The 17,904-nt window shown below is 40.8% G+C and overlaps 1 protein-coding gene across 2 annotated transcripts in view; it reads right to left on the bottom strand.

Annotated features, from left to right (window-relative positions):
- SLC5A8 (solute carrier family 5 member 8) overlaps positions 1-3,750 on the bottom strand; it is a 60,348-nt gene extending 56,598 nt beyond the window's left edge. The window contains exon 1 of one of the 2 annotated variants that reach the window (XM_082740588.1): positions 2,995-3,750. In XM_082740588.1, coding sequence (XP_082596714.1) covers positions 2,995-3,345 — 351 coding nt within the window. In that variant the 5' untranslated portion in view covers positions 3,346-3,750. Of the gene's footprint in view, positions 1-273; positions 321-2,994 lie in introns of those variants that run through there. The other variant, XM_082740589.1, reaches the window with a different exon arrangement.
- Positions 3,751-17,904: the final 14,154 nt, after the last annotated feature.

Below are 17,904 nucleotides of genomic sequence, written 5' to 3'. Positions count from 1 at the left end.
CTAGAATGCCAAGGTATCCCTCGATGCTGGACTTCTTATTCTCTGTAGGTGGTTCCACCTCTCAGCACAAAACATGCAAAAAATACTCATAAGAAAGTGTTTGTTATGGCCAACTGTCAGGGACAAAGCATGTTATCTAACCTCCCTGACCCCTACTGCTGGGCACCCGCAAGTCATGAACACCCCCAGCACACCCAAATCCTTGGTGTTTGGTTCTACTTCTCTTGTTCTCTCTGCACTCTATTACCCTGCCTGGGTGTATAACAGACTTACCAGAGTTTTCAGAAGCAGACAGGAGGCACCACTGCGCATAGTCCCAGGCATGTGTCTACTTTGTCTCACACTCTCTCATGTAGCTTAATTTTGTCTGCCAACATGGGGCTCTCATAGTACCCCCCCCTAAGGATTGTTTAGAGTATTGATTCAGATAATGCATGTGTAAAAAACATGCAGCCCAGTGCCACACATGTATTAAACATTTGGTAAACATTAACTTTTTGCCATTTTTGGCTGGAACCCTGCTAACAGGCTCCACCACGGGAAATGTGTTGGAAATCTGTTTCTGGTTGAGTTAATGTTGCTGCCCCTTAGGAGGCATGGGTCAGTGCTTATTAGAGGAGCATTCCTCTCTGGGGACTGAAGTCCTCTTGCAAGGTTCTTGAAACCTCTTCTGAGTTCTAGAGTTGGTTAACTACAAATAAGAGCCCATGGATGCAAACTGCCTAAGGGCTCATCAGGTAACATACACCAGTGGATCAGCCAGGTGTTCATATATTAAAATGTTGAAATATTCCTCATATCCACTAAGAAATATGTCATCTCATCTCTCGCTCTCAAAACCAAGTACTCCCTTCACCCCTGTCCCTTTTCTCTTTCACATTTTTGAGGAAGACAAAAATGCAGATAAAGATCTCTCTATCATAAGAAAGTAACCATGCACCTATAATGATGAGGCCTCAATACAGAAACTGACAGGAGGTGAAATCAATGGCTTTAAAACGAGTTCCTGCATCACAGGGAATGTGAGCCCAGTGTCATCACTCTTCTAAATTTTTGTAAAGATTTTATTTATTTTTTTGACATAAAGAGAGTGAGAGCACATAAGCAGAGGGAACAGCAGAGGAAGAGGGAGAAGCAGGCTCCCCACTGAGCAGGGAACCAGAAGTGGGGCTCAATCCCAGGACCCTGGGTTCATGACCTAAGCCAAAAGCAGACACTTAACTGCTTAGCCAACTGAGCCACCCAGGCACTCCCAGGCTTCTAAATTTTCAAAAGAAACTATAATCTGGAATTTTTTTTTTAAGATTTTATTTATTTATTTGAGAGAGATCACAAGCAGGCAGAGAGGCAGGCAGAGAGAGAGGAGGAAGCAGGCTCCCTGCTGAGCAGACAGCCCGATGTGGGGCTCCATCCCAGGACTCCGAGTTCATGACCTGAGCTGAAGGCAGCGGCTCAACCCGCTGAGCCACCCAGGCGCCCCTATAATCTGGAATTTTATTTGACTTCTCAACATCAGAAATGCTAAATTAATTTTCTTTCAAAACACCATAAGGGTCAAAATAAAAAAAAGAGAGAGAGAGAGAGAAAGAAAACAGTTTGGTCTGGGACAGCCAGCTTTGTTACCTTTGAGCAAAACAGAGAAATTCTATCCTGCTCACTTCTGGGATGATGACTGAACTCTCCCAAACACAATGGCCAGTGAGTGGAAGGCATGCTGCCCCAGGGGTGCCTCGCCCTGGATGGCGTCACTATAGCCCAGGCGTTTGTCACCAACACTTGTGCCATTGAGGCCCTGTAGCTGGCACCAGTTGAACCAGCCTCACTAGGAAACCACCTTTCCAGTAGCTCTGGATTAGAGCACTCAGTACCTAAGCTCAAGGACTAAGGAATGAGTGTAATCACCCTTTGGATCATGACCTGTGAAAGAGGAAACTCTGCCCTATTTATCCATGTTGCTCATGGGATAGTACCTAGGAAAAGGAGACCAGTGAGGGCACTGAACAGGCCCCTCCACACCCCAGAGCTTTTATGCCCCACCCCCAATTCCGCACTCCCATTCACAGCTCTTTACACTAAACCAAACATTCCCCATCTTTGCAAGGCCCTTTCCTGCAGACAACTGAAGAACACCTATAACCAGCGGAGCTGTGCACCAGGAAAGATCTTTTTCCTTAATCATCTTTTCAGATACAGAGAAGGTAGGCCTGTTGGATAACCTTGCAGCCAAGTCTTCCTAGTGACCCCAAAACAACCACCTCTGCCCCTACCACCACAAATACTTAGGGTCAGCGTTCGTCCAGCACTCACCCTGCTCCAGACACTATTCTGAATGCTACATTTGAATCATCTCATTTAATCCTCCCAACAAATGGATAAAGTAGTTGGTATCGTTTTCATTTTCAGATGAAAAAAAAGGGGGGGGGGCATAATGGTAAAATAAATCACCCAAGTTTACCCAGCTAGTAAATGTAGAATCTGGTCTCAAATGCAGGTACTGAGACTCCTTATAGCACCTTAACCATTGGGGAATCTGTCTCTCCAGGGAACATGCCTGTGTGGAAGCAAGGAGGGGAGAGTGCAAATTCTTCTCCAACTTTCCCGGAAAAGCGAATGGTGTCTGGGAATCTGGGACAAGGCCGTTCCTTTCAAGGAGGAGGGGCTGAGACTTGATCACTTGCCCTCCCCAGAATAAAAAGTATTAAAATCTTTCCCCTTGACTCCGAATCAAAGATGCTCAAAGCAGAAAGGGTCTTTGTGAGCACTAGTCCAAATCATTCCGTTTACTTTGGAGATTTCTCTTTTTCACTGAGCTCATGCAAGATTCTGTTGCCTTCACTGGACGACTCTCCCCAAAAGGGGACCTCAGGGGAGGTCATGGACCTGGACAGGGAGGGATTTCGACATGGTGCAGAGTCGGCCATCAAGAAAAATCCCTCCAAAACCCTGAAAAGCCCTGCCCCTTTTTCTCCCCAGCGCCCCCTTCCCCCTTTTTACCTCGTAGGTGCTGGTAATTCCCAGTTTGTAGAACACCGGCAGGAAGACCTCCGCGCTGATGGCCACCACAAAGAAGTAAGTGATGGCAAAGATGCTGAATATGGCCCCAAAACGGTACACCTCCGTGGGGGTGCCCAGGACGGTGACTGCCGACATGAAGCTGGCGGTGAGGGACAGCGCCACCGGCACGGCAGTCATTCTCCGGCCGCCCATCAAGAAGTCCTTGGAGGTCTGCTGGCCACCCCCGGCGAAGGCGTAGTAGATGCCAATGGCAGCCGAGATGAGCAGCATCCCGGCGAACACCACGTAGTCCCACACCACGAAGGTGCCGATGCCCCGCGGCGGGTCCATGGTCGCTCGGTCGTGCGGCTGCCCAGGCGCTGCGTACAAACGGTGGCCCTGCGACGCGCTGCCCGGGCCCGCGCTTTACCTCTGCGGCCCGGCGCTCTCTACTTATTCCCCGCGCCGCCGCCGCCGCAGCCGCAGCCGGCGCGGCGGGCGTGGCGCCCGCGGGGATTGGAGGCGTCCACCAGGTATCCGGCCCCCAGCTGGCCGCCAGCGGCCCGGAGACGGTGAGAAGGCGCCGTCAGTGGCCTCTGCGCCCAGGCGAGCCAGCGCAGCTCCTCTAACTGGGACTTCGGAGGGGAGAGGGGGCACCTCCGCCACGCTAAACCCTCACCGGGTGCAGGGCTCGGGGTGGCCGCGGACACCTGGGAGAACCCGAGTCTTCAGCTGCGTTCCGCCGCGAACTGACAGGGGGTCTCTAGAGACCGCCTAAAGGTTACCAACTGGCACCTGCGGGAAGGCACCTTTTAAATAAGCTGGCGACCCATAGGGGGTATGGGTCCAAGGGTATTTGTCACGCCTGCACTTTTAGCTTTCCAGTTCAACAGTTCGGGTCCTTAGAAGATACACCTAGAGTAACTAGATTGCCTTACTTGATAAATTAATGGGCGATTCCTGGGACAGTGCGCATTGAGTTGAGCTTCCAGTTCCTAGACAGGTAAGCATTTACAAAGGACAGGAAGAAATCTGCGCTATTGGTGCCTGCCTTTTCATTCAATAAGCATTTCTGATCCCCGGTAGTCTCTCCTTAACATGACAGTTCCTATAGTATTAATAATACCTACTATTTAAGGAGACTTACTCTTTAATAATAATACCTTAAAAATAATACCTACTATTTAAGAAGTTCTATGTGACACAGAACATGCTTGGCACCTTATACATTAACTAGTGTAATTCTTTCAATTACCCTTGAGGTAGGAATAATCTCCATTTTTCAAATGAGGGAACTGGCATAGGAAGATGAAAACACTTGCCCAAGGAAATGGTGGCGGTTTAAGGTTTTGATCTCAGAATTTGTTCTTCAAATCACAATACTATATTTTGTAGAGTTCATGTAGATAGATGTTAAATGTAGATATAAATACATACATTTAAGTGAAGACACTTGAAAGCATATGGAAAACAAGATCATATCCAGTATTAGTCCTTGGGTCATATTTTAACCGGCTTGCCTTGAAATATTACAAACAATACATGAGTCAGACTTGTAAAGCAATGTGACTCCAGGTTTTTCCTGTAAAATAGACCCTCCAGTCAAAAGTACCCTGGCATAGGTCTATTTCAGGCCACCTTGTTCATTGTCATACATCTCCATAATTTGCCAGGTGATTCTTGGTAAACAATCCACAGAATGCGTTTAGCCCAACCCACTATGTGAAGGAAGAAAGCTATTTCAGATTTTATGTTTTGTGAGCTGGCATTATTTGTATAACATTTTCAAAGGGAACTAAAGAAGGAAATAGAAGCTAAATCCAAGCAATGCAATCATTTAAACAAATATGTGGTGTGGAATTGTATCCCAACTGTGTAAAATTTGCTGTCTTTGCACTTATGACTCTCTTGGACAAAGACAGCATTTTCTCCTGTTCTTACTGCCTGGCACTCAAACTCACCAGGAAACATCATCTCCTAATCCCACCTGCTTTACAACCAGCTATACTTAGTCCTCTTAGTATGTTTATACTCATTTGTTGGCCTTCCTGGTGGTATAGTAGTGCAGTTGCTTTGATCAAGGCTCTTAATGTAGGAGTATTTTATGGATTCCACGAGTCCAAAAGCAGGAACTGGAAAGCCATTCTACATACTGCTTCATTTTTTTCCCTTTTTCTCCAGATGTGTTCTCTATTGCCACAAGCGCATGGTCAAAAATGCCCTTAATTCAGTGGAATGCAGAGACTAATTAGTATCTTTGAATTCTAATTCTAAATCCCTGCAAGGAGAAATCCTTCTGGGGTAGCTTTGGTCCCCAGACTTCTAATCCAATCATCCCTGGCCAGAAGGGCAGGGTTCTCACTGTGGGCTGCACAGATTCACCCTGACAGTAGGGAAAGGGGAATACTTCTCCACATAGGAGGGTGATAATGTCTGCAAAGTGTCTCCTCTATTAAATGTCCGTGTCATTTTATTATCTCCTCTGCGTAGAAGATAAGCTTGGGAAAAGGGACTGTGCTTGCCTATCAGTGTAAACCCCCAGAACCTAGTTTGTTGCCTAAAAAATATGCTAAACCTACTGTATTGATCCTACCTTACAATGCTTATTGGCATCCAGAATTTCCCCCTAAACTTCTAAAAATGAAATTTGGAAATCTGATAGTGATCCTATTGAATCCTGAATCTAGATTACTCAGATGCTAACCTATGTTTTTGAGAGGAAAAGTCAAGGAAAGTGTACTACCAATAAAATTGTCTTCTGTCTGCCTATTCTTTACCTTGGAATCACAACCACAGTTACTAGAGAATATTCTTCTGAATTGGCAAAGGAAGATAAGAGCACACGAGCCTTCCTCTACAGAGTACTTTCTTAACATCCTTCCACCTAGGAACATTGAGTTAAGTTGGAAATTTCAGGTTAGTACAATGGCAAATGTCATCACATGGCTTGAGTTGGGAAAGAGGTCCATGAGTCACCACCTAGCATCTATACCCCCACACACATATCTTCTTTTGTTTCTTTCTTATCCGGGTCCTACTCTAACCAACTCAGTGTCATCAATGCTGAGTTATAGTACTAGGTACTTTTATTAAGTAATGGGAACAATCAACCTAATAGATTTCGTAGGAGAAGTTTTATCTAATGTTCTGTTATGATTCCTACTAAATAATAAAGGCTGTGAAACTCATCATATTTCTCCTTCTAGCAAAACTGCCATAGCAGCTCAGTAAGCCCAACTTTTCTACTATCATAGCCCAGACCCTTAGCTTGGTTTTCTGGCACAGATATTTCCCTCCTTTTGCTACTTAATTTTTGTTGTCTTCACCAAGTCTCAACATTCCCTGCATATGTATCTTTTATTGCACGTAATCTCAAATCTTCTTTTGGATACAGAAAGTTAATTCACAAAGAAGGAAAACCATGTACCAAAATAAATTCCTTGTGCATACCGCAGTACCTCCTAAATCATCACTAACATGGCATCAAAGAAGTAAAAAAGGTGTCAGCCCATGAGGACAGAGAGAAAGCAATATGAGATGACTGCCAATAAAAAGTTTGCCATAGTTTGGGAAGAATGAATGCAGAGAGACAAGCAGAAAGTGACACAGGTTTCAGTCCCCCCCCCCCCCCACCGTGTGAAATACCCTAAGGAGAGGAAGCTGACAAAGCAATTTGTACAATAATACCCCTGGGAAAAGTCAGAAATCAGAGGGGCCATATACTTCTAAAGGTGAAGTATAAGGTAAAATGAAAACCAAAAGACTCCTATATGGAATGCTTTGGGACTGGCAGTCAGGTAAGTACCTCTCCTTCTTCCTTGGTGGAAAACTACAGACACCTTCTGGAGAGGTTAAAGCAAAAAAACTCTGGCTCAGGACACCTGTCACGGCTAACCACTAGAGTGAGGCATTTTCCTAGAAGACAGGGATTAGAGAAAGTGTCTACTGAATGGCAAGACACCCTCCTCATCCTTTTCCTACTAGGCTCCCAGCGTGAGGACATTGTGTATGTTCTCAAGAAGGACTGGAGAGGATTTCTTTCTGAAGACACCAAGCAGCCCAAGAGAATGTTGGCATTTAAGGGTTCTATAAAAAAGCAGAGCCCCCACCTGACCATCCTAAAGTGAGGCCCTCCCATCTATGAGCTCTACCTCCAAACACACTTTCCTGCTGGCTTCTACTGTCTCTCTCCTTAATATGAATGGATAGTCAGGGATCACTATCCCTTACAGAAAAACCTTTTTTTTTTTAATTTTTTAAAAGATTTTGTTTATTTATTTGACAGAGAGAGGGAACGCAAGCAAGGGGAGAGGAAGAGGGAGAAGCAGGCTTCCCACTGAGCAGGGAGCCTGGGATCATGACCTGAGCTGAAGACAGACGCTTAATGACTGAGCCACCCAGGTGCCCCACGGAATAACTTTTTGCAGGAAAGACAGAGACAAAAACAAACCATTAAAAAAAAAAAATTACACGGTGCTTGGGTGGTTCATTCAGTTAAGTGTCTGCCTTCAGCTTATGTCATGATCCCAGAGTCAGGGGATGGAGCCCTGAATCAGGCTCCCTGCTCAGCAGGAAGTCTGCTTCTCCCTCTTCTTTCTCCTCCTCTCCGTTGTTCTCTCTCTCTCTCCCAAATAAATAAAATCTTTTAAATAAAAAAGAAACATTAAAAAAAGAGTCAATGAAGGAAGCAAAGGGAAACCCTAAAAATCCAGAGTTATTCTGAGAATACAAGGCAAAACCCAGTTTTTCTGAGAAAATAAGGAAAATTCTTCATGCTGTGAAATGCAAAGAGTTTGTTATTAATTTCATGGAGGATAAGAATGTGCTTTTGGACATCAAAAATATAGAAGCAGGAATTAAGAATTAGTAGAAAGTCAGAAGATAAAGTTGAAGAAACCCTCTGTAAAGCAGAACAAAAGTATAAAGAGATGAAAAATGGGAGCTAAAAGAAAAATTTAGAAGTTCAGTATTGGGAGTCTATAGCATGACTAAAGGAATTCTAGAGAGAGAATGGAGGAAAGGAAATTATCAAAAGAAAATTTCCCCACATCTTAAGAACATGAATTTTTTTAAATTTAAATTCAATTAACATATAATGTATTATTGGTTTCTGAGGCAGAGGTCAATGATTCGTCATTCTTGTATAATATCCAGTGCTCATTATATCACATGCCCTCCTTAATGTCCATCACCGAGTTACCCCATCCCCCTCTGCCTCCTTCCCCTCCAGTAACCCTCAGTTTGTTTTCTGTAATTAAGAGTGTCTTACGGTTTGTCTCCCTCTCTGATTTTGTCTTGTTTTATTTATTCCTCTCTTCCGCTACGATCCCGTTTTGTTTCTTAAATTCCACACATGAGTGGAGATTATATGATAATTGTCTTTCTCTGATTGAATTATTTCACATACCATAATACCCTCTAATTCCATCCACGTTGTTGTAAATGGCAAGATTTCATTTTTTTGATGGCTGAGAAACATTCCATTGTGTATATACACCACATCTTCTTTATCCATTCCTCTGCCAAAGGACATCTGGGCTCTTTCCATAGTTTGGCTATTGTGGACATGGCTGCTATGAACATTGGGGTACAGGTGTTCTTTTGGATCATTACGTTTGTTTCTTTGGTGCATTTGCTGGGTCATAGGGTAGCTCTATTTACAACTTCTTGAGGAACCTCCATACTGTTTTCCAGAGTGGCTGCACCAGCCTGCATTTCCACCAACAGTGTAGGAGAGTTCCCCTTTCTCTGCATCCTTGCCAACATCTGCCATTTACTGACTTGTTAATTTTAGCCATTCTGACTGGTATGAGGTTGTATCTCATTGTGGTTTTGACTTGTATTTCCCTGATGCTCAGTGATGTGGAGCACTTTTTCATGTGTCTGTTGGCCATATATCTTCTTTAGAGCAATGTTTGTGTCTTCTGCCCATTTTTTTATTTTTTCAGTGTTCCAAGATTCATTGTTTATGTACCACACTCAGTGCTCCATGAAATACATGTCCTCCTTAATACCCACCACCAGGCTCACCTATCCCTCAACTCCCCTCCCCTCCAAAATGCTCAGTTTGCTTCTCAAAGTACACAGTCTCTCATGCTTCCACTCCTCCCAATTCACTTTTTTCCCAATTTCTCCCAATTTACTTTCCCTTGTCTTCTTCTAATGTCCTCCATGCTATTCCCTATGCTCCACAAGTAAGTGAAACCATATGATAACTGACTTTCTCTGCTTGACTTATTTCACTCAGCATAATCTCCTCCAGTCCCATCCATGTTGACACAAAAGTTGGGTATTCATCCTTTCTGATGGCTGTGTAATATTCCATTGTATATATGTGCCATATCTTCTTTATTCATTTGTTTGTTGGAGGGCATCTTGGCTCTTTCTTCAGTTTGGCGATTGTGGCCATTGCTGCTATGAACAGTGAGCCCTTCTTTTTCCTACATCTGTTATCTTTTGGGTAAATACCCAGTAGTGCAAATGCAGGGTCATAGGGCAGCCCTGTTTTTAATTTTTTGAGGAATCTCCACACTGTTTTCCAAAGTGGCTGCACCAACTTGCGTTCCCACCAACAGTGTAAGTAAGAGGTTTTCCTTTCTCTACATCCTCTCCAGAACTTGTTGTTTCCTGTCTTGTTAATTTTGGCCATTCTAACTGGTGTTTTCTTAATTGGATTATTTGTTCTTTGGGCATTGAGTTTGTTAAATTCTTTATAGATTTTGGATACTAGCCTTTGATCTGGTATTTCATTTGCAAATATCTTCTCCCATTCTGTCAATTGTCTTTGGTTTTGTCAACTGTTTCCTTTGCCCTGCTAAAGCTTTTTATCTTGATGCAGTCCCAATAGTTCATTTTTGCCTTTGTTTCCCTTGCCTTCCGAGTTGTGTCCAGGAAGAAGTTACTGTTGCTGAGGGCACAGAGGCTGCTGCCTGTGTTCTCCTCTAGGATTTTGATGGATTCCCATCTCATATTTAGGTCTTTCATCCATTTTTAGTTCATCTTTCTGTATAGTGTAAGAAAAGGTCTAGTTTCATTCTTCTGCATGTGGTTGTCCAATTTTCCCAGCACCATTTGTTGAAGATGTTATCTTTTCCACTGGATATTCTTACCTGCTTTGTCAAAGCTTAGTTGACCATAGAGTTGAGGATCCATTTTTGTGTTCTCTCTGTTCTGTTCCACTGATCTATGTGTGTTTTTGTGTCAGTACCATACTGTCTTGATGAACACAGCTTTGTAAGAGAACTTCAAGTTTGGAATTGTGATGCCACCAGCTTTGCTTTTCTTTTTCAAAATTCCTCTGGCTATTCAGGTCTTTTCTGGTTCCATACAAATTTTAGGATTATTTGTTCCAGTTCTGTGACAAAAGCTGATGGTATTCTAATAGAGATTCACTGAACATATAGATTGCTCTAGGTAGCATAGATGTTTTAACAATGTTTGTTCTTCCAATCCATGAGCATGGACATGTTTTTCTATTTCTCTGTCTTCCTCAATTTCTTTCATGCATATTCTATGGTAAATTCTTCAGGTGGAAAGTTCTCACCAAGTATATAGACAGTGAAATTTAAAAGACCCACATTTAGGAGTTCCTGGGTGGCTAAGTGGATTAAGTGACTGACTCCTGATTTCAGCTCAGGTCATGATCTCAGACTCCTGGGATTGAGCCCCACAGTGGGCTCCATGGTCAACGCAAACTTTGCTTGGGATTCTCTCTCTCCCTCTTCCTCTCCCCACGGACATGTGCATGCTTGCTCTCTGACTCTCAAATGAATAAATACAATCTTTTAAAAGAAAAGACCCACATCAAAACCCAACACTCTGAAATGCCAGAACCCCATATATAAACAATCCTAAATGCTTCCAGAGGTTAAAAAAAAAAGAAAAGTCGTGCTGCTGGGGGGAGGGGGGTTGGAAGAGGTGGTTGGCGTTATGGACATTGGGGAGGGTATGTGCTATGGTGAGTGCTGTGAAGTGTGTAAACCTGGCGATTCACAGACCTGTACCCCTGGGGATAAAAATACATTATATGTTTATAAAAAATAAAAATTAATTAATTAAATTTTTTAAAAAGTCATTACATACAAAGATCAGAAATCAGAATGGCATCAGACTTTCCAACAGCAACATTGAAAGCTAGAGGACAATAAAGTACCTTCAAAATTCCTTAGAAAATTATTTCCAGGGGCGCCTGGGTGGCTCAGTCATTAAGTGTCTGCCTTTGGCTCAGGTCATGATCCCAGGGTCCTGGGACCAAACCCCACATTGGGCTCCCTGCTCCATGGGAAGCCTGCCTCTCCCTCTCCCACTCCCCCTCTTGTGTTCCCTCTCTCACTGTGTATCTCTCTGTCACATAAATAAAATCTTAGAAAATTATTTCCAAACTAAAATTCTAACCCAATCAAACTATCAAGCATATGTGAGAGGAGAATAAAGATGTTTTCAAATTTTCAAGATCTCCCAAATTGTACTCTACGCACCATTTCTTATAAAGCTTCTGGAGAAGTGCTATACAAAAACAGGAAGAAAATACTGAAAGGGAAAGACAAGGGAGTGAGGAAACAGGGGATCTGGGGAAACTAGGAATCTCCATGTGGAACATACTCTCCCAAAACAAGCAAAAAACAATGAGATGTAGCGCTCTCCCTGCCTGCAGAGATGACGCAACACCAACACACACACAGGTCGATGCACAAGCTCTTGTTTATTCCCTGGTTGATCTTTCTCCCCCCCTCCCCCACGCGGGGAAGTTCCCTTGCCTTATATAGGGCATAACAGCCAATCACAGAGGTGTTCACGTGAACAGGAGGTATCTGGGGCTCCTACGCAGTGGTGGCATGTGGTGTTCATGTGACAAGCACGAGGTCACGTGTGGCCAGGGCCGATGTTTTTCAGGCTGTCGGTCCTGCTGGGGCTATGTAGCCGGCGCCATCCCAGGGGTGCTACTGGCGCCATCTTAGGGGCACGACCCTGACAATGAGATATATGGATTGCCTTACAGTTTGACCTTTATGACAGAGGAATTTTAAAAATTCTTTCAGGGGCGCCTGGGTGTCTCAGTGGATTAAGCCTCTGCCTTCAGCTCAGGTCATGATCTCAGGATCCTGGGATTGAGCCCCACGTTGGGCTCTCTCCTCAGTGGAGAGCCTGCTTCTCCCTCTCTATCTACCTGCCTCTCTGTCTACTTGTGATTTCTCTGTGTGTGTGTCAAATAAATAAAATCTTAATAAAAATAAAAATAAAAATTCTTTCAAAAAGTGGGGTGATATAGTGATGGCAAGTACATGGAAAACCAAGCAAAATATAGTTGACTCTTGAATAATATAGGAGTTAGGGGCACTGACCCTAACTGCAGGGTGGAAATCCACAGATAACTTTTGACTCCCTGAATAGCAGCCCACTGTTGACATGAAGCCTTACCAATAATATAAACAGTCAATTATCTATTCATCTGTTGAAGGGCATCTTGGTTCTTTCCATAGTATGGCTATTGTGGACATTGCTGCTATGAACATTGGGGTCCAATAATGGCCCTTCTTTTCACTACATCTGAATCCTTGGGGTAAATACCCAGTAGTGCAATTGCTGGGTCATAGGGTAGCTCTATTTTTAATTTTTTGAGGAATCTCCACACAGTATTCCAAAGTGGCTGCACCAACTTACATTCCTACTAATAGTATAAGAGGGTTCCCCTTTCTCCACCACGTCTCCAACATTTGTTGTTTCTTGCCTTGTCAATTTTTGCCATCCTAACTGGTACAAGGTGGTATCTCAATGTGGTTTTGATTTGAATTCCCCTGATGGCTAATGACAATGAACACTTTTTCATGTGTCTGTTAGCCATTTGTATGCCTTCTTTGGAGAAGTGTATGCTCATGTCTTCTGCCCATTTTTTGACTTGATTATTTGTTTTTTGGGTGTTGAGTTTGAGAGATTCTTTATAGATCTTAGATAAAAACCCTTTGTCTGTAGCCTGGTGATGGATATTAAGGAAGGCACGAATTGCATAGAGCACTGGGTGTTATATGCAAACAGTGAATCATGGAACACTACATCAAAAACTAATGATGTACTGTATGGTGACTAACATAACATTAAAAAAAACAGTCAACACATATTTTGTATGGTGTACGTATTATATACTGTATTTGTACAATAAACTAGAGAAAAGAAAATGTTATTAAGCAAATCATGAGGGGGGTGCCTGGATGGCTTAATGGGTTAAACCTGCCTTTGGCTCAGGTGATGATCCCCTGGGTCCTGGGATCGAGTCCCACATCGGGCTCTCAGCTCTGCGGGGAGCCTGCTTTCTCCTCTCTCTGTCTGCCTTCCTCTCTGCCTACTTGTGGTCTCTGTCTGTCAAATAAATAAAATCTAAATAATAATAATAATAAATTAATTTAAAAAAGAAAATCATGAGGAAGAGAAAATAAATTTACAGCACTGTTCTGTATTCATTGAAAAAATATGCATGTAAGTGGACATGCACAGTTCAAAGCCATGTTGTTCAAGGGTCAACTGTATTTCCTGCTAAGTATGTTAGGTTGTACAGCTACCAAATTGGTAAAAACTAAAGTCAGCTAATACCAAGTGTTGCTGGGAATGTGGAGCAGTGGGAACATGCATATAATGTTGATATAAATGCTTTCGGTAATATAGGGATGAAGCTATTCATGCACTGTGACACCAAATTTTCACATCCTGTTGTGTGACAAATGAAATTTATGTGTCTGTGCACCAAGGAGTATTCACAAGAATGTCTGTAGCTATAAGACTTAGTTCAAACTGGAAACAAGTACATCCACAAGAACATGGATTAAGACTCTGTGGTATCCTCACACAATCAAAATGGATGTGTGCAACGACATGGTACAATTTTATAGAGCTAACTAAAAGAAGTCAGATACAAAAGGACATGTACTATATGACTCTATTTATATAAAATTCCAAAACAGACCAAACTATACTATGTTGTTTCACAATGACTGTAAACAGTGGTAAAACCATAAGGAAAAAGAAGGAGGCTGTAATCATAAAAGGCAGAACAGTGTTATCTCTGGGGAGAGGTAGCAAGTTTCCATCAGGAAGGGATACATAGAGAGCTTTCACTCTCTATGTGTGCTGGCAATGTTTTATCTCTTGATTTTAGTATTGGTCAATGATTGTTCACTTTATAATTATTCATTAAACTGTATGCAAATATTTTACAATTTAAAAGAAAGCTAGGTTTTAAACAGCATGACAGACTGAACACATATTCACTTTTTGCTCCCTCTCTGACCTCACTGACATGATGCAGTGGAATAAAAATAGCATAAACTATAAAAGATAAGCAGAGTGAAAGACAAAAGAAGAGGAATAAAACTTTGGAATCCAAAAAGCAGATGAATACATAGAAACTTCCTTAGAAAACCAGAGGAAGCTGAAATTCAAGCCAAAAGAATAGGAAGCCTAGGAACAGGCTTAGCTGTGACTCAGAAGCTCAGTAAGATCAGGAATTGGAGATAACAAAAATTCTTGAAGGGGACAGGGTGATGGGGAGGGGTGGCTGAAAGCAGAATTCGTTGAAAATCTATATATGAGGAAATTTTATCCCTACCCTGGTCAGCTGGGCAACAGCCCCTTCCCTACCTCAGCAGAAGACTTAATTTCACTTCCAGAAGAGGTTAAATCAGAGACAGATCACACTGGATACAACTGTAGCCTAGCTGTTATACTGAAAACTGGGGGACTAAGGAATATCTACATATGCAAAAAAAAAAAAAAAAAAAAAAAAGGAAGACCCCTGGCATCTTTCCCCCAGTCATCTCTTTCCCAAACTCTTCCCCAAGACTGTAAATCTCCACTCACTACATCAGGTCCTCACTGAACTGTTTGTTGTCTAGAACTGATACGTAGTTGTTGCCCTGAGATCTCAGTTTATCATACCCCAGGGATTTTCCCAGTCTTTTTCCAGTTGATCTCTCTTTACCTTCTTTGGTACACTCCTTTGTCCTGGCCGCATACACCACTCAGTAGCTTCCTGAACAACACTTTAGTCATATATATGATATATATATAAATATATATAATATATATAAATATATATAATATATATAAATGATATATTTATGATATGTATAAATATATATAGTGATATATAAATGTATTAAATATATATATATATTTAGATATTAATGTAATATATAAATATTAAGATATACATGATATGACATAAATATAAATGATATATATAAAATAGTATATACATATTAAATATATGTATTGATTATATATAATCATTATATATCATTATCCATATTATGATATATAATGTATTAAAATATATTTTATATATAAATATATGATATATATAATATATATAATGTATATATAAAATGAAATATATATAATATATATAATAAAATATATATAAATATGATATATATGATATATGTATATAAATATATAAATAAATATATGTGTATATAAATAAATATATATGTATTAATAAATAAATAATATGTATATGACATAAATATATATGTATATAAATAAATATATATGAATATATGTTTATATTTTATATATATGGTATATATATAAATGTATTAAGCTATATTTTTATTTTTGTTTTCTGCCATTTATCATTATCTGCCATTATTCTATTCACTCCTACTTTTCTGGATAGAACTGTGTTTGCAGTGGGGGTGGGGGATGTTACAAGTAGTAATACCTTCATTTCAGCTTATGAGTCATTTTTCACACTCAGTAAGACGGATTTGGACTTCTTCAGGTAGGAAGCCACTGGCATAAGCACCTATGTGTCATCCTTGCAGTCTTGAAAATAATGTGGATTGCTCTAAGTTTCTCCCTTTAAAGTACTCATGGAAATATTCCTCCTGTGCATCATTTTCATTCATGTCTTTATTCTTTATTGCTCTTTTCTTCTTAAATATTTAATTACATAAACACTGGGTAGCATATAGTTGATTTGTGAGCACAGTCTTATGACAGTTATTTTCCTATGATAGAATTGGGTCTATGTTAATGGAACTGGCTCTGATTTTAGCATAACTGGGAGTTAGTTTAGGGGTTTTAGAGAAAATTTTTTTTCCAATTGAAATTAATGCTAGTTACAATTTCAGCTTATGGGAGAATGAGCTATATTTTCCCCCACAAGGGCCTTTATTCAGAAACAAATTACCCTCATTGGTTGGAGAATATTGGTCATTACTTTTTCATGTATGTATTCTATGTCTACCACACTAGAATGTTAGTTCTGTGGGACAGAAATTGTGTTATTTAGAACAACAATACACTGGTGCACGTAAGCATTCAATAATAGATACATGATTTCACTCATATGTGGAATTTAAGAAATGAAATAGATGAACATAGAGGGAAAAAAAGAGAGGCAAACCATAAAACAGAATACACTGAGGATTGCGGGAGGGGAGGTCCACTGGGGAGATGGGGATTGTTAAATGGTTGATGGGGATTAAAGACGGCACTTGTGATGAGCACTGGGGGTCGTATATAAGTGTTGAACTACTAAACCCTACACTCGAAATTAATATTACACTATATGGTAACTGGAATTTAAATAAAAACTTAAGTAAACAAAAAATAAACAGGAATGAACATATAAGATTCACTTAAATTTTAAGGGAGAAAAGTATTATTTTTTGGTTTTGAAAATGAGAAATATGATTAATGATTATAGTTATGTTAAAGACATAAAAATAATGACATGTTAGAAGAAAATAAAAATGACAACAGTTACTGGAAAGTTGTGATTATGAGTATTTTTTTTTTTTGCTAAACTTTCCATTTTCTGAAATGTTACATTGTTTTATTTTTAAATAAAGGTAATAAATAATAAAGTACATTGAACTGGAAGTCCAGAAATCTGGACTTCCAGTACTGACTGTGCTGTGTGATATTAGTTTAGTCTCTGAATCTTTCTATGCCTCTGTTTCCTCTTTGGGAAATGGAAGGTATTGTTGTTCTAAATAACACAATTTCTGTCCCACAGAACTAACATTCTAGTGTGGTAGACATAGAATACATACATGAAAAAGTAATGAACAATATTCTCCAACCAATGAGGGTAATTTGTTTCTGAATAAAGGCCCTTGTGGGGGAAAATATAGCTCATTCTCCCATAAGCTGAAATTGTAACTAGCATTAATTTCACTTCCCAGCTTCAAAATTCTGATTGTCCTTTCTGCCAACAATAGCTACTCCTACTTCTTCCCTCTGTAGCATCTATTCTTGACTCTGGGCCAAAGTGGAGAAATGTTTTAGAATGTTAGTAGGCCAATCTAAACAGGCAGGATTGTTTTCATTGCTAATAATCTTTATGATTATTATTTCCTTTAAAGTGATAGATTCTGTTATATTTGCCGTGACTACTCCAGTGTCTGACAGTGGTGGTGTGACTTGTTTGCCCAAAGTTCCAGGAACTACCTCAGGAAGCTCTGAGTCCAGCTGGTGGTTGGCAGGAGGTATTAGCACATTCCATGGCATCAAACTCCTGCTTTTCTGGTTTGGGTAGGGTGATGGGTTGTCCTTGGGTTAGCACCAACTTCTCTGCTTTCATTACATATGACTTTTGCTTCCCTATAAACATTAGCGTATCTCAGGGAGCATCCACTGACTATCAGATGGGGGAATCCTCAGCTAGAAGGCCAACCTCAAAAACTCTGTATGTTACAGGCTATGCTTCACTTTAAATAGAATCATTTTAAGTGCACATGCGGTCACTCCATGCTCCTTAAGATGAATTAGTTAAGCATAGTGATACTTGGAGAACTGCCATCTAGTGAGCAAGTTCTTGTTATGCCATGAGGCAGTGATAAGGGACCCAGTAGACTATCAGTTTCAAAATCTCCAATGATTAGAAATAATTTCCTTAGTTAGTTTGCATTT

Source organism: Mustela nivalis (assembly GCF_964662115.1).
Source record: "Mustela nivalis genome assembly, chromosome: 7".
Taxonomy (NCBI): domain Eukaryota; kingdom Metazoa; phylum Chordata; class Mammalia; order Carnivora; family Mustelidae; genus Mustela; species Mustela nivalis.
This window is presented reverse-complemented; position numbering and strand designations above follow the sequence as displayed.